The 14,429-nt window shown below is 45.8% G+C and overlaps 1 protein-coding gene across 7 annotated transcripts in view; it reads left to right on the top strand.

Annotated features, from left to right (window-relative positions):
- CNKSR3 (CNKSR family member 3) overlaps positions 1-14,429 on the top strand; it is a 72,945-nt gene that overhangs the window by 32,260 nt on the left and 26,256 nt on the right. For 6 of the 7 annotated variants that reach the window (XM_005872869.2, XM_014545044.1, XM_014545046.1 and 3 more), the window contains 3 exons: positions 5,748-5,911; positions 12,645-12,847; positions 13,369-13,456. In XM_005872869.2, coding sequence (XP_005872931.1) covers positions 5,748-5,911; positions 12,645-12,847; positions 13,369-13,456 — 455 coding nt within the window. Of the gene's footprint in view, positions 1-5,601; positions 5,645-5,747; positions 5,912-12,644; positions 12,848-13,368; positions 13,457-14,429 lie in introns of those variants that run through there. The other variant, XM_014545045.1, reaches the window with a different exon arrangement.

The following is a 14,429-nucleotide window of genomic DNA, read 5'->3' as shown; positions in this document are numbered from 1 at the left end:
CCGTTCTCTTTGGTTAACTCTTTTTCTTTTTTTAATATATTTTATTGATTTTTTTACAGAGAGAAAGGGAGAGGGATAGAGAGTTAGAAACATCGATGAGAGAGAAACATCGATCAGCTGCCTCCTGCACACCTCCTACTGGGGATGTGCCCACAACCAAGGTACATGCCCCCAACCGGAATCAAACCCGGGACCCCTCAGTCCGCAGGCCGACGCTCTATCCACTGAGCCAAACCAGTCAGGGCTGGTTAACTCTTTTTCATGGAGCAGCACTCCCAGACTTTCTAACCCTCTGTAAAAAGAACGAAACAAGTGGAGGAGAATAGCTTAATAATACATCTTTCTTCATTCATCGTTGTCCCTTCCCCACACAAGTTTTCTTTCAGGGAGTTCTCAGATCACTGTCTTAGGGCAAAGCCAGAGTCCCAGGCTATGGTAGAGTGGACCCTCCAGTCTCCTGGTATTTCCTCGTGTTGCAGCATCATTGCTGGAGCGTGCTCCAGTGGGGCAGGTGCTGCGTTCGTCTTTGTTTGTGGTAGGATGCAAGTCGGTACATGAGCTGAGTGAGTGGACTGCTCTCTACTCTGGGAGTGGATCACAGGCAGGGTTTGTTTTTTTCTTTTTTTGTAGCCGCAGGATATACACGTAGGTGTGCACCTGCACCGACAGCGACTTCTCTCTCTTGTTCGTAGTATTGCTTCTGTCTGTCTTTGTCATTTTCTGGGATGCTCATGGCATACAGAAGCATGTCTTTTTCTAAATTCAGGTTTTTGGAAAATAACTTTGGGAAATATAGGTGGAGAGGTTTGTGAATTATTTAATCCTTTAAAGGCTGCCAATTTTATTGGTGTATCACTACCCTGTCTGGTCACCTCTGGCCTAAAGGACCAGTTTCTAGGGCCACATTCAAAAGTGAAGAGGCTACAAAAGAATTCCATCCAGATTTCTTAGGGGAAAAATAGAGTCCATCAGTCTCACCTGTATTTTAGAGAGTTAATAAGGAGCGTGGGACACCAAATCCTGCAGACCGCTCGTGGATAACATACTCCCCATGTAGGAGCTGGGGTCCCCAGTTTCTTAATTTTCTCATTTGACCCAATGGTGTTTACATGGCCATTAACATTTCTGAGGGCCATCGTGGGCAGTAAACTAAGTCAGCTTAATGACTTGTGCAATTTCCTGTTACATAAAACTCTACTTTCCTTGGGTCAGTTAAGAGGACATCTGTGAACATTCTGCATTGGAGGATGGACAGGCAGTATCTGGAGGTGAAGAGCAGAGACCCTGGTGCCCGTCCCCGTGGGTGTGAGCCCTGGGCCTGTGTGGCCCTGGGGAAGTCACCTCCCCTCTCTGTGCCCCAGCTCTTCATCTCCAAAGTGGGACACTTATGTGGGGACATTAGGGAGATTAAGGGATTTATATACATTCCGTTTTGGAAAGGTATCTGCCATGCAGTAAGTGACATTTAACCTTTTGCTACTATAATATCTATCATTTTATATGTTTAGCTTCCCTCTTAATTTTACATCTCGGAACACTTGATTCCTTCTCATCCATAGTATTTGTAAGCTCTATCAATCCTATTGTATTTTGCATTAAAGACTTTAGAAGTTGTCTGGACATCAGTTTTGCAGGGCTGAGGCCGAAAGTCTCCTGTGTTTCCACCAGATGCAGACCTCTGCGTCCTTCACCTGCATTTGCTGCGGCACCATGACGATGCTCTGCAGAGGATGCTGGTACCTTAAGCTGTAGGGGTCCTTCCGGCCTTTGGCTCTTTAGTGTACGTTTTATTTAAAAAATATTTTTATTGATTTCAGAGAGGAAGGGAGAGAATCATTTATCGGCTGCATCCTGCACGCCTCACACTGGGGATCGAGTGCACAACCTGGGCATGTGCCCTGACTGGGAATACAACCGTGACCTCCTGGTTCATAGGTTGAGGCTCAACCACTGAGCCACGCCACCGGCTTAACATTTGATTTTTGTTACAGGTCCATGTAGGAGGTGGTATTATTACCCCTGTTTTACAAATGAGGCAGCTGAGGGACTTGCCCCAGGAATCCCCAGAAAATGGCTGCTGCCCTGCCATTTTCTGATACAAATCATAAGACAGTGTTTTTCATAATCATAAAACATTGTTTTCCTTCTGCACGTGGGGCTTCTTTGGAAGCGTAGGGGTATTTGCAACCAGGCTTGGTGGCGGTGGAGGAAGTCTGGGCCCTCTCACTCTGGCTCCCGTTCTGTGGGAGCCTCTGCTTTGTGATTCTTTTCACATTGAATTATCTGCTTAACTTAATTTGTGTAAATGGAATGTGTTTAATTTCCTTTTACTTAATTGTGTGTTTCTCCCAGTCCTGCTAGCCTTTCTGTAAGTTCCCTTTACAGAAAGCAAAAGAACTGGCAAACAGGCCAATAGGTAAGAGTGTAGGGTTTATGGCAGATGCAATAAACCCAGTTTACTTGAAATTGGGGGTTTTGTTTCCCTTCTTTGTGGGACTGCATAATAGTTTGATTCAGCTATTTATAAATGTTTAATTGTTTTTGAAACAATAGGATAACCGAACAATAGGCCATAACGTATTGGAATAATGAAACGGGGCAATACTCTTTAAAAGCTAGTGTATTCATATATGTGTCCCGTGAGGGGAAAGTCTTAGCTCACCCTGGGTTCTGTTTTCGGGTGGGAAGCAATAGGCTGTTTCTGCCCGGTAATTCTCCTACATGTCGGAGAGCGTTTGATTAGCTGAGGAGAGATCATTTATATTCCCTCAGAGCCCTCAAGGAGATTCCGGCCCCCTTTTTGGGCAAATGTTCTGTTTCTGTCGGTTCTTAATCTCTGATCACTTGCACCCTTCGTCCTATTTGGAATCATCATCCCATCTCCCATCTGAACCTCTTTTCTGTGTCTAAACTTTTTCCTTCTTGCTCTAAAGCTACTTCTGAAATGCTGCTTCTTCAGTGAAACTTTCACAGTGAGTTGAAAGAGAAATCTGGCCTTATCTTTACTTCTACTTCTTCTTATTCAGGGATAAAGTTTAATGAACTTCCATTGTACACGGTTTCTTCACTTTAATTATAATGGACTAATTTATTCTGCACATGAAAACTGTTTGGCACAGTGAACACAAATTTCAATTCAGTTGGTCACTGGAACTTGTTTATTTCGTTTAAGGGAAGAGTTAATCACATGTGGGTGAATATGAATTAAAATGTTATTGGGTTTATGTTGGCTTGCTAGGGCTGCCATAACAAAGCCCCACAGACTGGGTGGGTGACACAGTAGAAATTTACTTTCTTGCTTTTCTGGAGGCCGGAAGTCAGAGATCAAGGAGTCAGCAGGGGTGGTTTCTTCTGAGGCCTCCCTGCTTGGCTTGCAGATGGCCTCTTCTCCCTGTGTCCTCACATGGTCTTCACTCTGTGTGCCTCCTCTTTTTTAAGAATGCCAGTCATATTGGATTCAGGTCCATCCATACGACTTCATTTTAATGTAATTTCCTCTCTAAAGATGTTACCTCCAAATAGTCATGTTCTGAGCTACTCGGGGTTAGGACTTCAGCATATGACTATTGGGGAGACACAATTCAGCCATCACAATAGGCAAGGGAAGAGAACAGCCTGAAGGAGAGGAGTGTGGGATATTGGTCATGATCTGGCTTAGAACTGGGTACTAGTAAGTGATTTAGGGTAAAATTCAAAAGAATTCGTCTTTGGTCCATACTTTCCCAACTTTTTAGACTCATTGAGATCTGAAGTACCTTCTAAGTATGTCTAAAATTCCATGATTCTTACTGATTATTTAGGAAGATGGTTGGAGAGGAGTTTTTATAACCCTGTGTTTGCTGGTAGAATGCAAAAGAGCGGGCCTTTTGTCAAATAGACCTTGATTTGAATTCAATCTCTTTTCTTCTGTATGAAGCTGAAGAAAACTCTGCTATAAAAATCTTTCTCTTCGCATCTTGTAAACTCTGTGACTGTGGATAGGTAATATAGCATCCACAAGCCTTACTTCAGCCATCTGTGTGTGGTGGACATAGAGTTCTCGGGAGGCTCTCCTTGGCCCTTGGTCATTGTCACAGCTGCCTGCTGCTGATGGATGCTGCCCCTCTGCCCACGCCCTGGGTGGCCCCAGGTGCTGAGACCCAGCCCCTGCAGTCCAGGCGGAGCATCGCCGTAAATGCCTGCTGACTTGCGTGGCCTCCACAACCTGCTCCACTCACATGTCATGGAGACCACTTGTGGCTCAAGGCGGTCCAAGTGGAGCAAAGTTTATATCAATGTCCCCAACCTCGCTTGCTGTGTGATGGAGCCCTTCTGCTAGACAGATGTCATTTCAGGGAGGAATGACGACTCATCTGGTTACCATAAAATTCATTGTTTCTTACCTCTTCTTTCTATATTTAATAGCCCCAAATGGTTATCAGGAAATTGTTCCTCTTCCTATATCTTATCAGGAGGCAATCGGGGTAAGTTTGTGGGGCAGAGATGTCGTTTAGCCTAGAACATTAGATTTTAAGACCCACAAACTTTAGTATTGCCCGAAGTAAGTGCTGGACTTTTATCTACCTTTCTAGTCCAGAGAGGACCCACATAGCAGAGAGTGCGTGCTTTCTAGTCCAGAGAGGACCCACATAGCAGAGAGTGCGTGTGTGCGTGTGTGCATGTGTGCGTGTGTGTGCGTGTGCGTGTGCGTGTGTTGTGTGTGTGTGTGTGTGTGTGTGTGGTGGGGAGGGGACGGCAGCATGCTTTTCACATTCATTGTTCTAGTTAAATTGAGTTTGTATCCTTTGTGTTGGGATTGAGTTTATAGCAATCTAGTCGTTTAAAACACTAGATGGCTATTGTTATTAGGCTACAATAGTTGAGCCAATTCCAGTAAAATTTTACTTCAGCAAAACCATTAAAACAAGTTGACCAGAAAGTTCTCTGTCCAGGAATAAAGATTCCCAAGTTCTATTTGGCTTACCTATTTTAATCATTATATAAGAACATTAGAATGCAACCCTGTTGGCAGTAGTATTTGGTCTGGAAAATTCCCCTAAGCTAACCCATTTAACTGCCTTTCTCTGGTACCACTGCTGGATTCTGTATTCATCAGAAGTTTTTCAGTTGCAAGGTACAGGCATGTAGGATATTCTGGGGCATTTTCTCTCTCTCTCTCTCTCTCTCTCTCTCTCTCTCTCTCTTGGATTTATTTCTAGAAAATGACTGCCAGTATCCCCAAGGTTGTGTCTTTATGGCTTCCATTTGGAAAGGAAGAAAGAGCCTCTATCTTCTGATATATCAAATATCAAGGAAGATTTTAATTGGTTCCTCTTGAGTCCTGTGGTCATCCCAGAACCTAATGCTGGCCGGTAGATGAAATACTGTGGCAAAGCATCTTGATTGGCAGGCCCACTGGGATCACAAGGGCTGGGAGAGGATGGAACCCCCAAGGAAGAGTTGCTTAGCGAACAGTCACACATGTGTCTAGTACAGATAAGTGGCACTGCCGGTCCTCAGGGGGTTAGTGTTTGTTCTTTTAGTTGAAAGGGAATGGGAAGGTAAGTGTCATAAAACTGAACTGGCTCCCTTTGGCAACTTTAAGCTGCACCTTTAAAATCTGTCTGAGATGAGAAGATGAGGACACACTTGAAAGGTCCCTCAGGTGGGATACATGTTATATAGACAGTCGAATAGTGGAGCCTAATGGTGACTTCTTGGAGAAAAGCCCACAATGGCACTGATGACCTCCTTTGCTTTCCCGGTAGGCTTAGATGACTGCCTGCAGCAGTACGTCCACAAGTTTGAGCGAGAGAAGATCAACGGCGAGCAGCTGCTGCGGATCGCCCATCAGGATCTTGAGGAGCTGGGTGTCACTCGAATTGGACACCAGGAGCTGGTGTTGGAGGCGGTCGACCTTCTCTGTGCACTGGTTAGTTCAGGAAAAGGTGATCTGTACCGGGGTGATGTTCTTTCGAACTTTGTTCTCATAAATCTCCATTGTTTGCCATTGAGCTTATCATTATCTTCTTTAAAAAAATATTTTCATTGATTTCAGAGAGGAAAGGAGAGGGAGATAGAAACATCAATGATGAGAGAGAATCATTGATCGGCTGCCTTATGCACACCCCCTATTGGGGATTGAGACCGAAAACCGGGCATGTGCCCTAACGGGGAATGGAACCATGACTTCCTGGTTCATAGGTCGAAGCTCAACCACTGAACCACACCAGTTGGGCCATTATCTTCTTAATGATTCATTGACGTGAGCTGGAGATAATGTGAGAAGGGAAGAAAAAAAATCATTTTCCAGATTAAGAGTTGGCAAATGGGGCCTGTGAGTTAAATCTGATCCATGTCTATTATTGTAAAGAAAGTTTTTTTGGGACAGAGCCATGCCTGTTCATTTAAGCATCGTATGTGCCTGCTTTTATGTCACACGGGCAGAGTTGAGTATTTGTAACAGGGACCATGGGTCCCCCAAAGCCTAAAATACTATCTTGCCCTTTATAGGAAAAGTGTGCCTGTTACTGAAAAACTCCTTTAGTCTTATTTTTTAATCTTGTATAAAGAATAAAAAGATAGAGACAGTCCTGAAAGAAAATGTCTACTAAATTGCAATGAAAAAGGGGTTCTGATTTCCACGTCTGTTTTTGTTCCTATAGAAAGCATTTTTATGCTGCACAGGCATTCGTGATATTTAAGTAGCTGATGCCTGTGGGTGAAATAATGAACCTATCAAATGGCAGCTAAATGGGAAAAATGTGGATTTAGTTCCATTTCTCAGATGACTGGGCTTTGGCTTGACCGTGACCTGCCAGGTTCTGACTCTTGCATTACACCTGTGGCCGCGGGGGTGGCTCTCGGTGTGGGCTGAGAACACCTGCATGGGCATTGTGCTTGTAGACTGGCTGCCAGGGGCTGGGATCCATGTCTGTCTGTCCTGGTGCCGTGGAAGGGTTTGCACAGACCGGGCCGCATGCAGGCGGGGGTAGCAATGCCCGGAACCCCAGCCAGGGGAATATACAATGACCTCACTGTGGGAAAGAATGTGCTGCCCAGGCCGTGGCCAGCGCGGGCCTGCGCTCCGTTGATTATATAACACGCGCTGCATCGTGTGTCTTCTTTTGCTTAAAATGGCCAGAGCCTTGTCTCCTGCTCGGAGATGCACCGAGCTCTTGTTTAGAGAAGTAATGGGGAAATTATTTGATAAATGAGCCGCCACGAGGGAGACGCCGTGGCTAAGCCGGGTGAGCGCTGGCCTGGGAGGCGGGCTCCCTGCCCTCTGATCCGGGCCCTGCTGCTCGCCCTTCACTCTGGGGTCTCCAGGGAAACGGGGGTGTCTGCTTCCCCTGTCTGTGCGGACCCGTCCCCCTGGATGGGCCGTGGGCTAGCGTGTGTGTTTGCACTGCCCAGGAGATGTCTAAGAGCCCTACAACTGCATTTTTTATAATACAGTGAAACATGTTTGAGGTCACTTTTATTATGCTTTCCGGGAATGATGCTGTTCAGTCTTCTCTGCTCTTTTTTTTTTTTTAAATTGATTTCAGAGAGGAAGGGAGAGGGAGAGAGAGAGATAGAAACATCAGTGATGAGAGAGAATCATTGATCGGCTGCCTCCTGCACGCCCCACACTGGCGATCCGAGCCCACAACCCGGGCATGTGCCCTGACCGGGAATTGAACCGTGACCTCCTGGTTCATAGGTCGACGCTCAACCACTGAGCCACGCCGGCCGGGCTCGGCTCTTTTGAACCATCTCTCTCCACTTTGCGGTGGGGCTCGCAGGCCAGGGAAACCACCTTGAACTCCGCAGTGAGAAAGGGAAGGAGGACGGGGACTGCGGCACGTTGTGTTCAGTGAGGGCGATGATAAAAAACCGCTGCCTCTCCTGCTTCTCCCCTTTCCCTACCCCTTCAGCCATTAGACTGGAAGGAACAAAGCTGGACGCACGCCAGAACCTAAAGCTGTGTCTTATCTCCTACAATTTCCTTCTCATTTCCTTTGTAGACAAAGTTCTGACCTCAGACTCCTTCTGGACATGCTTGGTGTGCAGGGCGCTCGAGGATGCATCTGACGGAGGCTCGGGGAAGCCTCGCGTGGATGTGTCACTTCTGGGCTGGGGAGGGTTTTAGAGAGTTTGACTGAAATATCATTTCATCTTGAGATCATCTCCCTTTGAAATATTTTTATGACAGTGAATCTATTCATTATACTATCTGTGTAACTCATTTACACCACGAATCCATTTGCACCCTTAATCCATTTATGCCAGCTATAAATCGGCGATCATTTTTTGCCTTGAAGAATTCGTCCCCCGGGCAGTTAGTTCATGTGTACTTACACTTGGCCCTGGTGTCATAAAAGGGGTTTTTATGTAAACGCAGTTTGGCGGATGTTGATGTTATGATGGACAGGAAATGAATAGAATTAGAGTAAGGAAAAAACAAGGCCATTAGAAAGTTTTGGAAAGAAAAGGGCATATAGAATGGATAGGAACCTAAAACAGGGAGCAGCTACTGGTTAAGATTCCAAAACCAGTGAGCAGATGGCCCACAAATAGCTGATCCTGGGGAGAGAGCGAGGAGAGAAACCGCCTTTGTGAGCGTTGACCTTGGCTGGCTGGAGGGACTTAGGGGAGAGACTTGGATTATGAGACGGAATCGGGGCCACTTCCCAGGGTTGATTCAGAGTCTGAGCCCCGTTTCTTCCTTCTACCCCAGGGCCGAGGGCAGCGGGGACAGGCTGCTCTTTCCAGTAGGGTAGCTGTTGGCCACGTGACTCTTTCAATTACGATGAAATAAAATACAGTTCCTCAGTCGCACTAGCTACATGTCAGGTGCTCAGTAGCTCCTGTGGCTACTGGCTACCATGTTTGGACAGTGCAGCTAGAGAACGTTTTCGTTATTGGAGATAGTTCTATGGAATAGCATTGGTCTGGAGGGTGCAATTGAGAGTTAATGATGTGCAATTGTAACCCATTTTCTTTGCCAAATCAACCAGACCCTAGTTACCTGAAGACCAAGGCAGGGACAGATGTATTTTCTTGAGGTCGATGTAGGCTGAGAAAGTGGATAAAGTTGGAATTAGTGCATGTGTTAAGTGATGCCACCTACATGTGTGATTAAATGAAACAGCTGTAATGCATCTACCCGCCCAGGGTGTGTCTGCACGCTCTGTACCCTTAAGATTATTCACTGGTCACCATTTACCCACAGGGCAAATCGTTAAAAAACATTACCCTTTTCTCTGGGGAGAAATCATGCAGGAGGAATAATCTTTGCTGGCAGTTGGTTTTAACTTGATCTTTCTTATGAGCTTATTAAATGCTTTCAGGAAAACATAAAGTATATTTCTTAGGTTGTAATTTAATCGATGAAACTCGATAAGCTGGTTTTGATTGTATGTCTCTGACACTCATTAATCAAGAATGTTAGATCATGGACAGAACAAGTGGGAATGGGGAAAGAAGGTAGAAGTTGTGTTAATATCTCCCTTCCTGCCCCAGCCAGTTTGGCTCAGTGGATGGAGCATTGGCCTGCGGACTGAAGGGTCCTGGGTTGATTCTGGTCAAGGGCACATGCCTGGGTTGCAGGCTTGATCCCCAGTAGGAGGCGTGCAGGAGGCAGCCTATCGATGATTCTCATCATTGATGTTTCTATCTCTCTCTCCCTCTCTCTTCCTCTCTGAAATCAATAAAAAATATTTAAAAAAGATTTCCCTTCCCTAGAGTGTGTACAGTGTAAGGCACCGGAAGAGTAAGCGTCTGTTTTGTTTTCTCCTGTCTCGTGTGTCTCTGCCAGACCAGGAAATGGCCCGAAGGCTGACTTTGAATGGAGTGACATCTCTGTGGAGAGTTTTTAGTACACGTGTTGACTTTCGGAGGCTCATTTCCTTTCTTGCCCAGTTTGTATTTTCTTGATATCTTACCTTTAAGCAATTTGTGAAGGAGACAGGTTTTAGGGCAAAGATTGGTGAACATAATCAAATCTGTTCTGAGAAATTATTCCTTTTCTGTCTCTCATTGTGGGGCACTGAAGTCAATACTCCTTTCCTGGTCATGTTTCTATAGTAGAAGCTCTCTTGAGCTGATACCATCAGTTTGTTTTCTTGTTACCGTGGAATGGAGTCATAGGGAAAGGAATTTCCCTGCCTTTCTTTGCTCCGCCTTCCCTTCTTTTAAAAATTATTTTTTATTATAGCTTCATCTATTCATCCTTCCAGTCTCATGGCTTGTTTTTTTTTTTTTTTTTTTTTTTTGGGGGGGGGGGGATAAAAAGAACCAGCAATTTGAGTGGAAATGAAAAGAACCAGTTAATAAGAAGCTGTTATTTTAATATCAAATGTGGTAGGTTTGTAGGAGATTGAGGTTTAAAGCTTCTTGCAACACTAACATGCATTTAATCCCCTTAGAGTTCAAGAAGTAACTGCTGTGTGTAGTAGTGAAAGTTCCCAGTAACTTATGGTGACGTTGGCATTCAGAAAGCAGGCTTTTCTGCTTTTAGTTCAGATAGCTTGCTGTGAGTTGGCAGGCTGAGTAATTGAGCGAATGAAGGGACAGTTCCTTTCAGCGATAGTCACCAGTCCTTTAGGACAAGCTGTGTCATGTGGCTCTTTATCCATTTGCTTGTGAGTCTGATTCTCTGAACTGAAAGGCCATGATGCAAGTCCATCTTTTCATTTCTGTCTTCTCTATTCAAGGACAATTTCATATGCTGGTCTCTAGAAAAGGACAGTGAGGGGAAAACGAATGAATGGAAGGTTCAGGGAGAACATTTCCGTTAATACAGAGCACTCATTTTTATTATGACATTTACAGTTTATTTTTAAGGTTTGCAAGAGAGTTTTTAGTTCATGGATCTGGGAGCTTTTTTTCTTTGTATTGGTACCTAACTCTTTTTCAAGATTTCTATCTAAATTAAAAAAAATACTTTTTTATTCAGCTGGGAAGCAGCATATATTGAAGCATCACATAAAAGCTAGTTAAAGTTTTCATTAAGGTAAAGCCTTGCTGTTATTGTTATTACCTTTGTTCATCTTGGGGGGAAAAAAAAGAGCTCCCCGGTATATTTATGCTTTGTTTATTGTGATCTTAAGACACGGCTGTCCTGGGACGGTACAGATTGGGGCTGTGAGAGAGGAGGGGCTAAGAGACAGTCTGGATCAGGGGACAGAGCATTGCTCAGACCGAGCGGGCCTGCTGGCCTCTCAGAGGGTGAGGCCTTGCTGGCTAAAGGAAGCTTCGAACACAGTAGAGGGGATGGGGCAGGTCAGGAGAGAACTGGCGAGTTAACCAGGTCGTTGGTTAGAGCTGGATCTAGGATCACTGGCCACTGTCCTTTTTTCTTGTCCCGTTTTCTGTTATCACTTTGCTCTTCCTTGGGCAGGAGGTGTGGAAGGGGGGCATACCGCATCGCGACCGGAAGCTTGTACCCTCGTTGTAGATGGCGCGGGTTCGAACCCCACCCCCTACCACTGGTTAGCTGTGTAACTGCAGAACTTACTGAATGTCTCTGTCCCCCAGGGAAAATATCATTTCCACCGGCACAGGCTGTTTACCTGAGATGATTCTTGTCCAGCACTCAGCCCAGTTCCTGGCACAGAGGAAGTTGTCATGTGGGCCATGAGATTAGTCCCAGTGGTTAAACAGTACCACCTTCTTGCCGGGGGCTACTGCTGCCACAGTGTTATGTACCCCAGAAAGGTCTTCGCTTTTTGTAAAACTGACTAAACAGATGGTAATATAGAGACTCATCTCCCACCTCCAGCCAGCGTCATCTCAGATTGATGCGGTGTTTCCTGGAATTTGTTCTTTATCAGCCAGGGAGGCGAGGCAATGTTGTCATATGAAATTGATTTTTTTTAAAAAGCACCCAAGTAAGTGGGGCATCGTTCAGAAAGAACAGAGGCTAGAAGCTCCCGAGACGGAAATTACATCTCAGGTGAATTGACATTCAGTTAGTGCCGCTCTGCTTCTGGGAGAGTCTTCTCGGATGGACACGCATCCCCTCAGTCCCTGTTTTATTGCCCGCTGGGCTGGAGACACAGTGGTGAGCCGCGCACACAGCCCCGGCCCTCGCTGGCCCTGCATCCCAGCGAGGATGGCGGCAGCAAATACGATGGTTCAGAGAGGTGACAGGTGAGGCGCCAGGGAGTGACCTGAGCGGTATTGGCAATGTCTGCAGACATTTTTGGTTGTCACAGCTAGGGAGGGGGGTGCTACTGCTATCTAGTGAGGATAGGACAGCTGAACATCCTGCCATGTACACAGTCCTCCTCCCACAACCCGAAGAGTCTTCGGACTTTCAGTGTCAGTAGGGACCCAGGTTGAGAACTCTGCTCTAGATAGTCCAGGAAGCATCAAAGAAGAGCGGAGACGTTTGGGCTAATTTGGATGTTAGTGAGAGGGGCCTGTCCCTGCCAAGATCTCTCCAAAGAGCATTTTGAAAGAGGAACTAGCAAGAACGAAGTCCCGGAGGCAAGAGTAGGCTGGGGGAGGGACAGTGTGGCCATTCTAGGTGAGATCAGCACTATGGGCAAATGATAGAGGGCTTTGTGGCCATTGTAGGAGTTATTCAGGTTATTCCGTGTGCTTTTGAGTTATGATGAGAGTTTGGAGACGGTTAATTGTTTGTGCATTTTTCTGCTTGATTTTATTTTCCACAGAATTATGGCCTTGAAACCGACAATATGAAGAACTTGGTTCTGAAATTGCGAGCGTCCTCCCACAACTTACAGAATTACATAAGTAGCCGGCGGAAGAGTCCAGCTTATGACGGGAACACGTCCCACAAGCCCCCCAACGAGTTCCTGACTTCTGTGGTGGAGCTCATAGGCGCGGCCAAGGCCTTGTTATCTTGGCTGGACCGGTGAGTTGCGGGTTGCTAGACTGTCCTGTGAAAGCAGGGCCCGAGCGGCACAGAGGCCTGTGCTTCGTCTTAGGAACACGAACCATCATCCGTTCCTTTGCCTCCCCCGGGGCCTCTGCAGGCTGCTGGGTCAGAGGGAGGTCTCCAGGTCCCCTTTGGGACTTACTGGAAAGTGACTGGCAGGGCCACATTAACCTCAGCTCAGAGAAGCGCGAAACTGTGCCAACGTGTTTGACTGACGTTAAACATTAATGATGATTTGGTCATATGAAGGCTGTTGGTTGACTTCTGAAGGGACGTTAATTCTCTTGGCTCATTTTTAATGTATTTTTTTTTTGTCTAGCACTTCTCTCTTTCCTATTCAGATGCCGGATTTGTGTGTTTTGAGAGGAATGGTTACATAACACATAATTTAAGCCAGCTTGTTGAGGAGCTCTGCTTGTCGGCATAGTGCGGGATCCCAGTGGGGTCCCCTCCCCCACCCCCACACTTTTTAAAAGAGAACATGTTTTGCCTTCCAGGGCCCCGTTTACAGGGATCACGGACTTCTCAGTCACGAAGAACAAAATCATTCAGCTCTGCTTGGACCTGACCACCACAGTCCAGAAGGTCAGTGCGTCGCCGTGGCCTCCTAACCGGTCTTTCCTCCCCCTCCCTTTTCCTCTTCTTCACAGGGTTACGTGCGGTATGAGGCATCATGCTCTCTCTCTCTCTCCGTTTCCCCCATTAGAACTGGGGAGAGATGAAAGCCTTTAAATCAGAGGCATTGAGTCGATGGTTTCTGAAAATGGAACCAAACCAGCGGCCTTTACCTCAAAGATCACCTTCTCTAATTTCAAAATAGTTGAGCGAATGGTCCTGCACTTTCTCTGAAATGTCTGAGCACTTAATTTTTTTCAAATAGAAATTCTGGAGTAACTAAATTTCACTATAATCTTTGTTCTCAGTCTTCTTTTCGTTTTGACCGCTGGTGGTTGGGTTTACCAGTCAGGATGGATGAGCTAGGTTATGATGCAGCAACAAGTAATTCCCAACCTCAGAGTGCATTTCTTGATTATCTAGATCAGTGGTTCTCAACCTCCTGGCCCTTTAAATACAGTTCCTCATGTTGTGACCCAACCATAAAATTATTTTCGTTGCTACTTCATAACTGTAATGTTGCTACTGTTATGAATCGTAATGTAAATATCTGATATGCAGGATGGTCTTAGGCGACCCCTGTGAAAGGGTCGTTGGACTGCCAAAGGGGTTGTGACCCACAGGTTGAGAACCACTGATCTAGATCCAAATGGGTCAGTTTGGGGAGCTGCTCCGTGCTCTTCACTTGAGGACATAGGCTGGCAGAATAACCAGCATCTCCTGTTCCTTGTCCCAGGCAGAGAGACCAAGGACCTCGGAGGATTGTACGCTGACGAATGTTCTCATTTGGAAACGACATGTGTCAGTTTTACTCACAACTCATTGGCCAGGCCTAGGGCCAGGAAGATTTGTATCAATCTAACTTTTAACTAGTTTCTGTGACTTGAACTTTAAAATATTTCTTATTAGACCATCAGCTCGTAAGGTCACTTCTTGTCCTATT

The sequence above is a fragment of the Myotis brandtii genome, unplaced genomic scaffold (genome assembly GCF_000412655.1).
Source record: "Myotis brandtii unplaced genomic scaffold, ASM41265v1 scaffold395, whole genome shotgun sequence".
Lineage (NCBI taxonomy): Eukaryota > Metazoa > Chordata > Mammalia > Chiroptera > Vespertilionidae > Myotis > Myotis brandtii.
The sequence above is the reverse complement of the archived record's forward strand: the minus strand, read 5'-3'. Positions and strand labels throughout refer to the sequence as shown.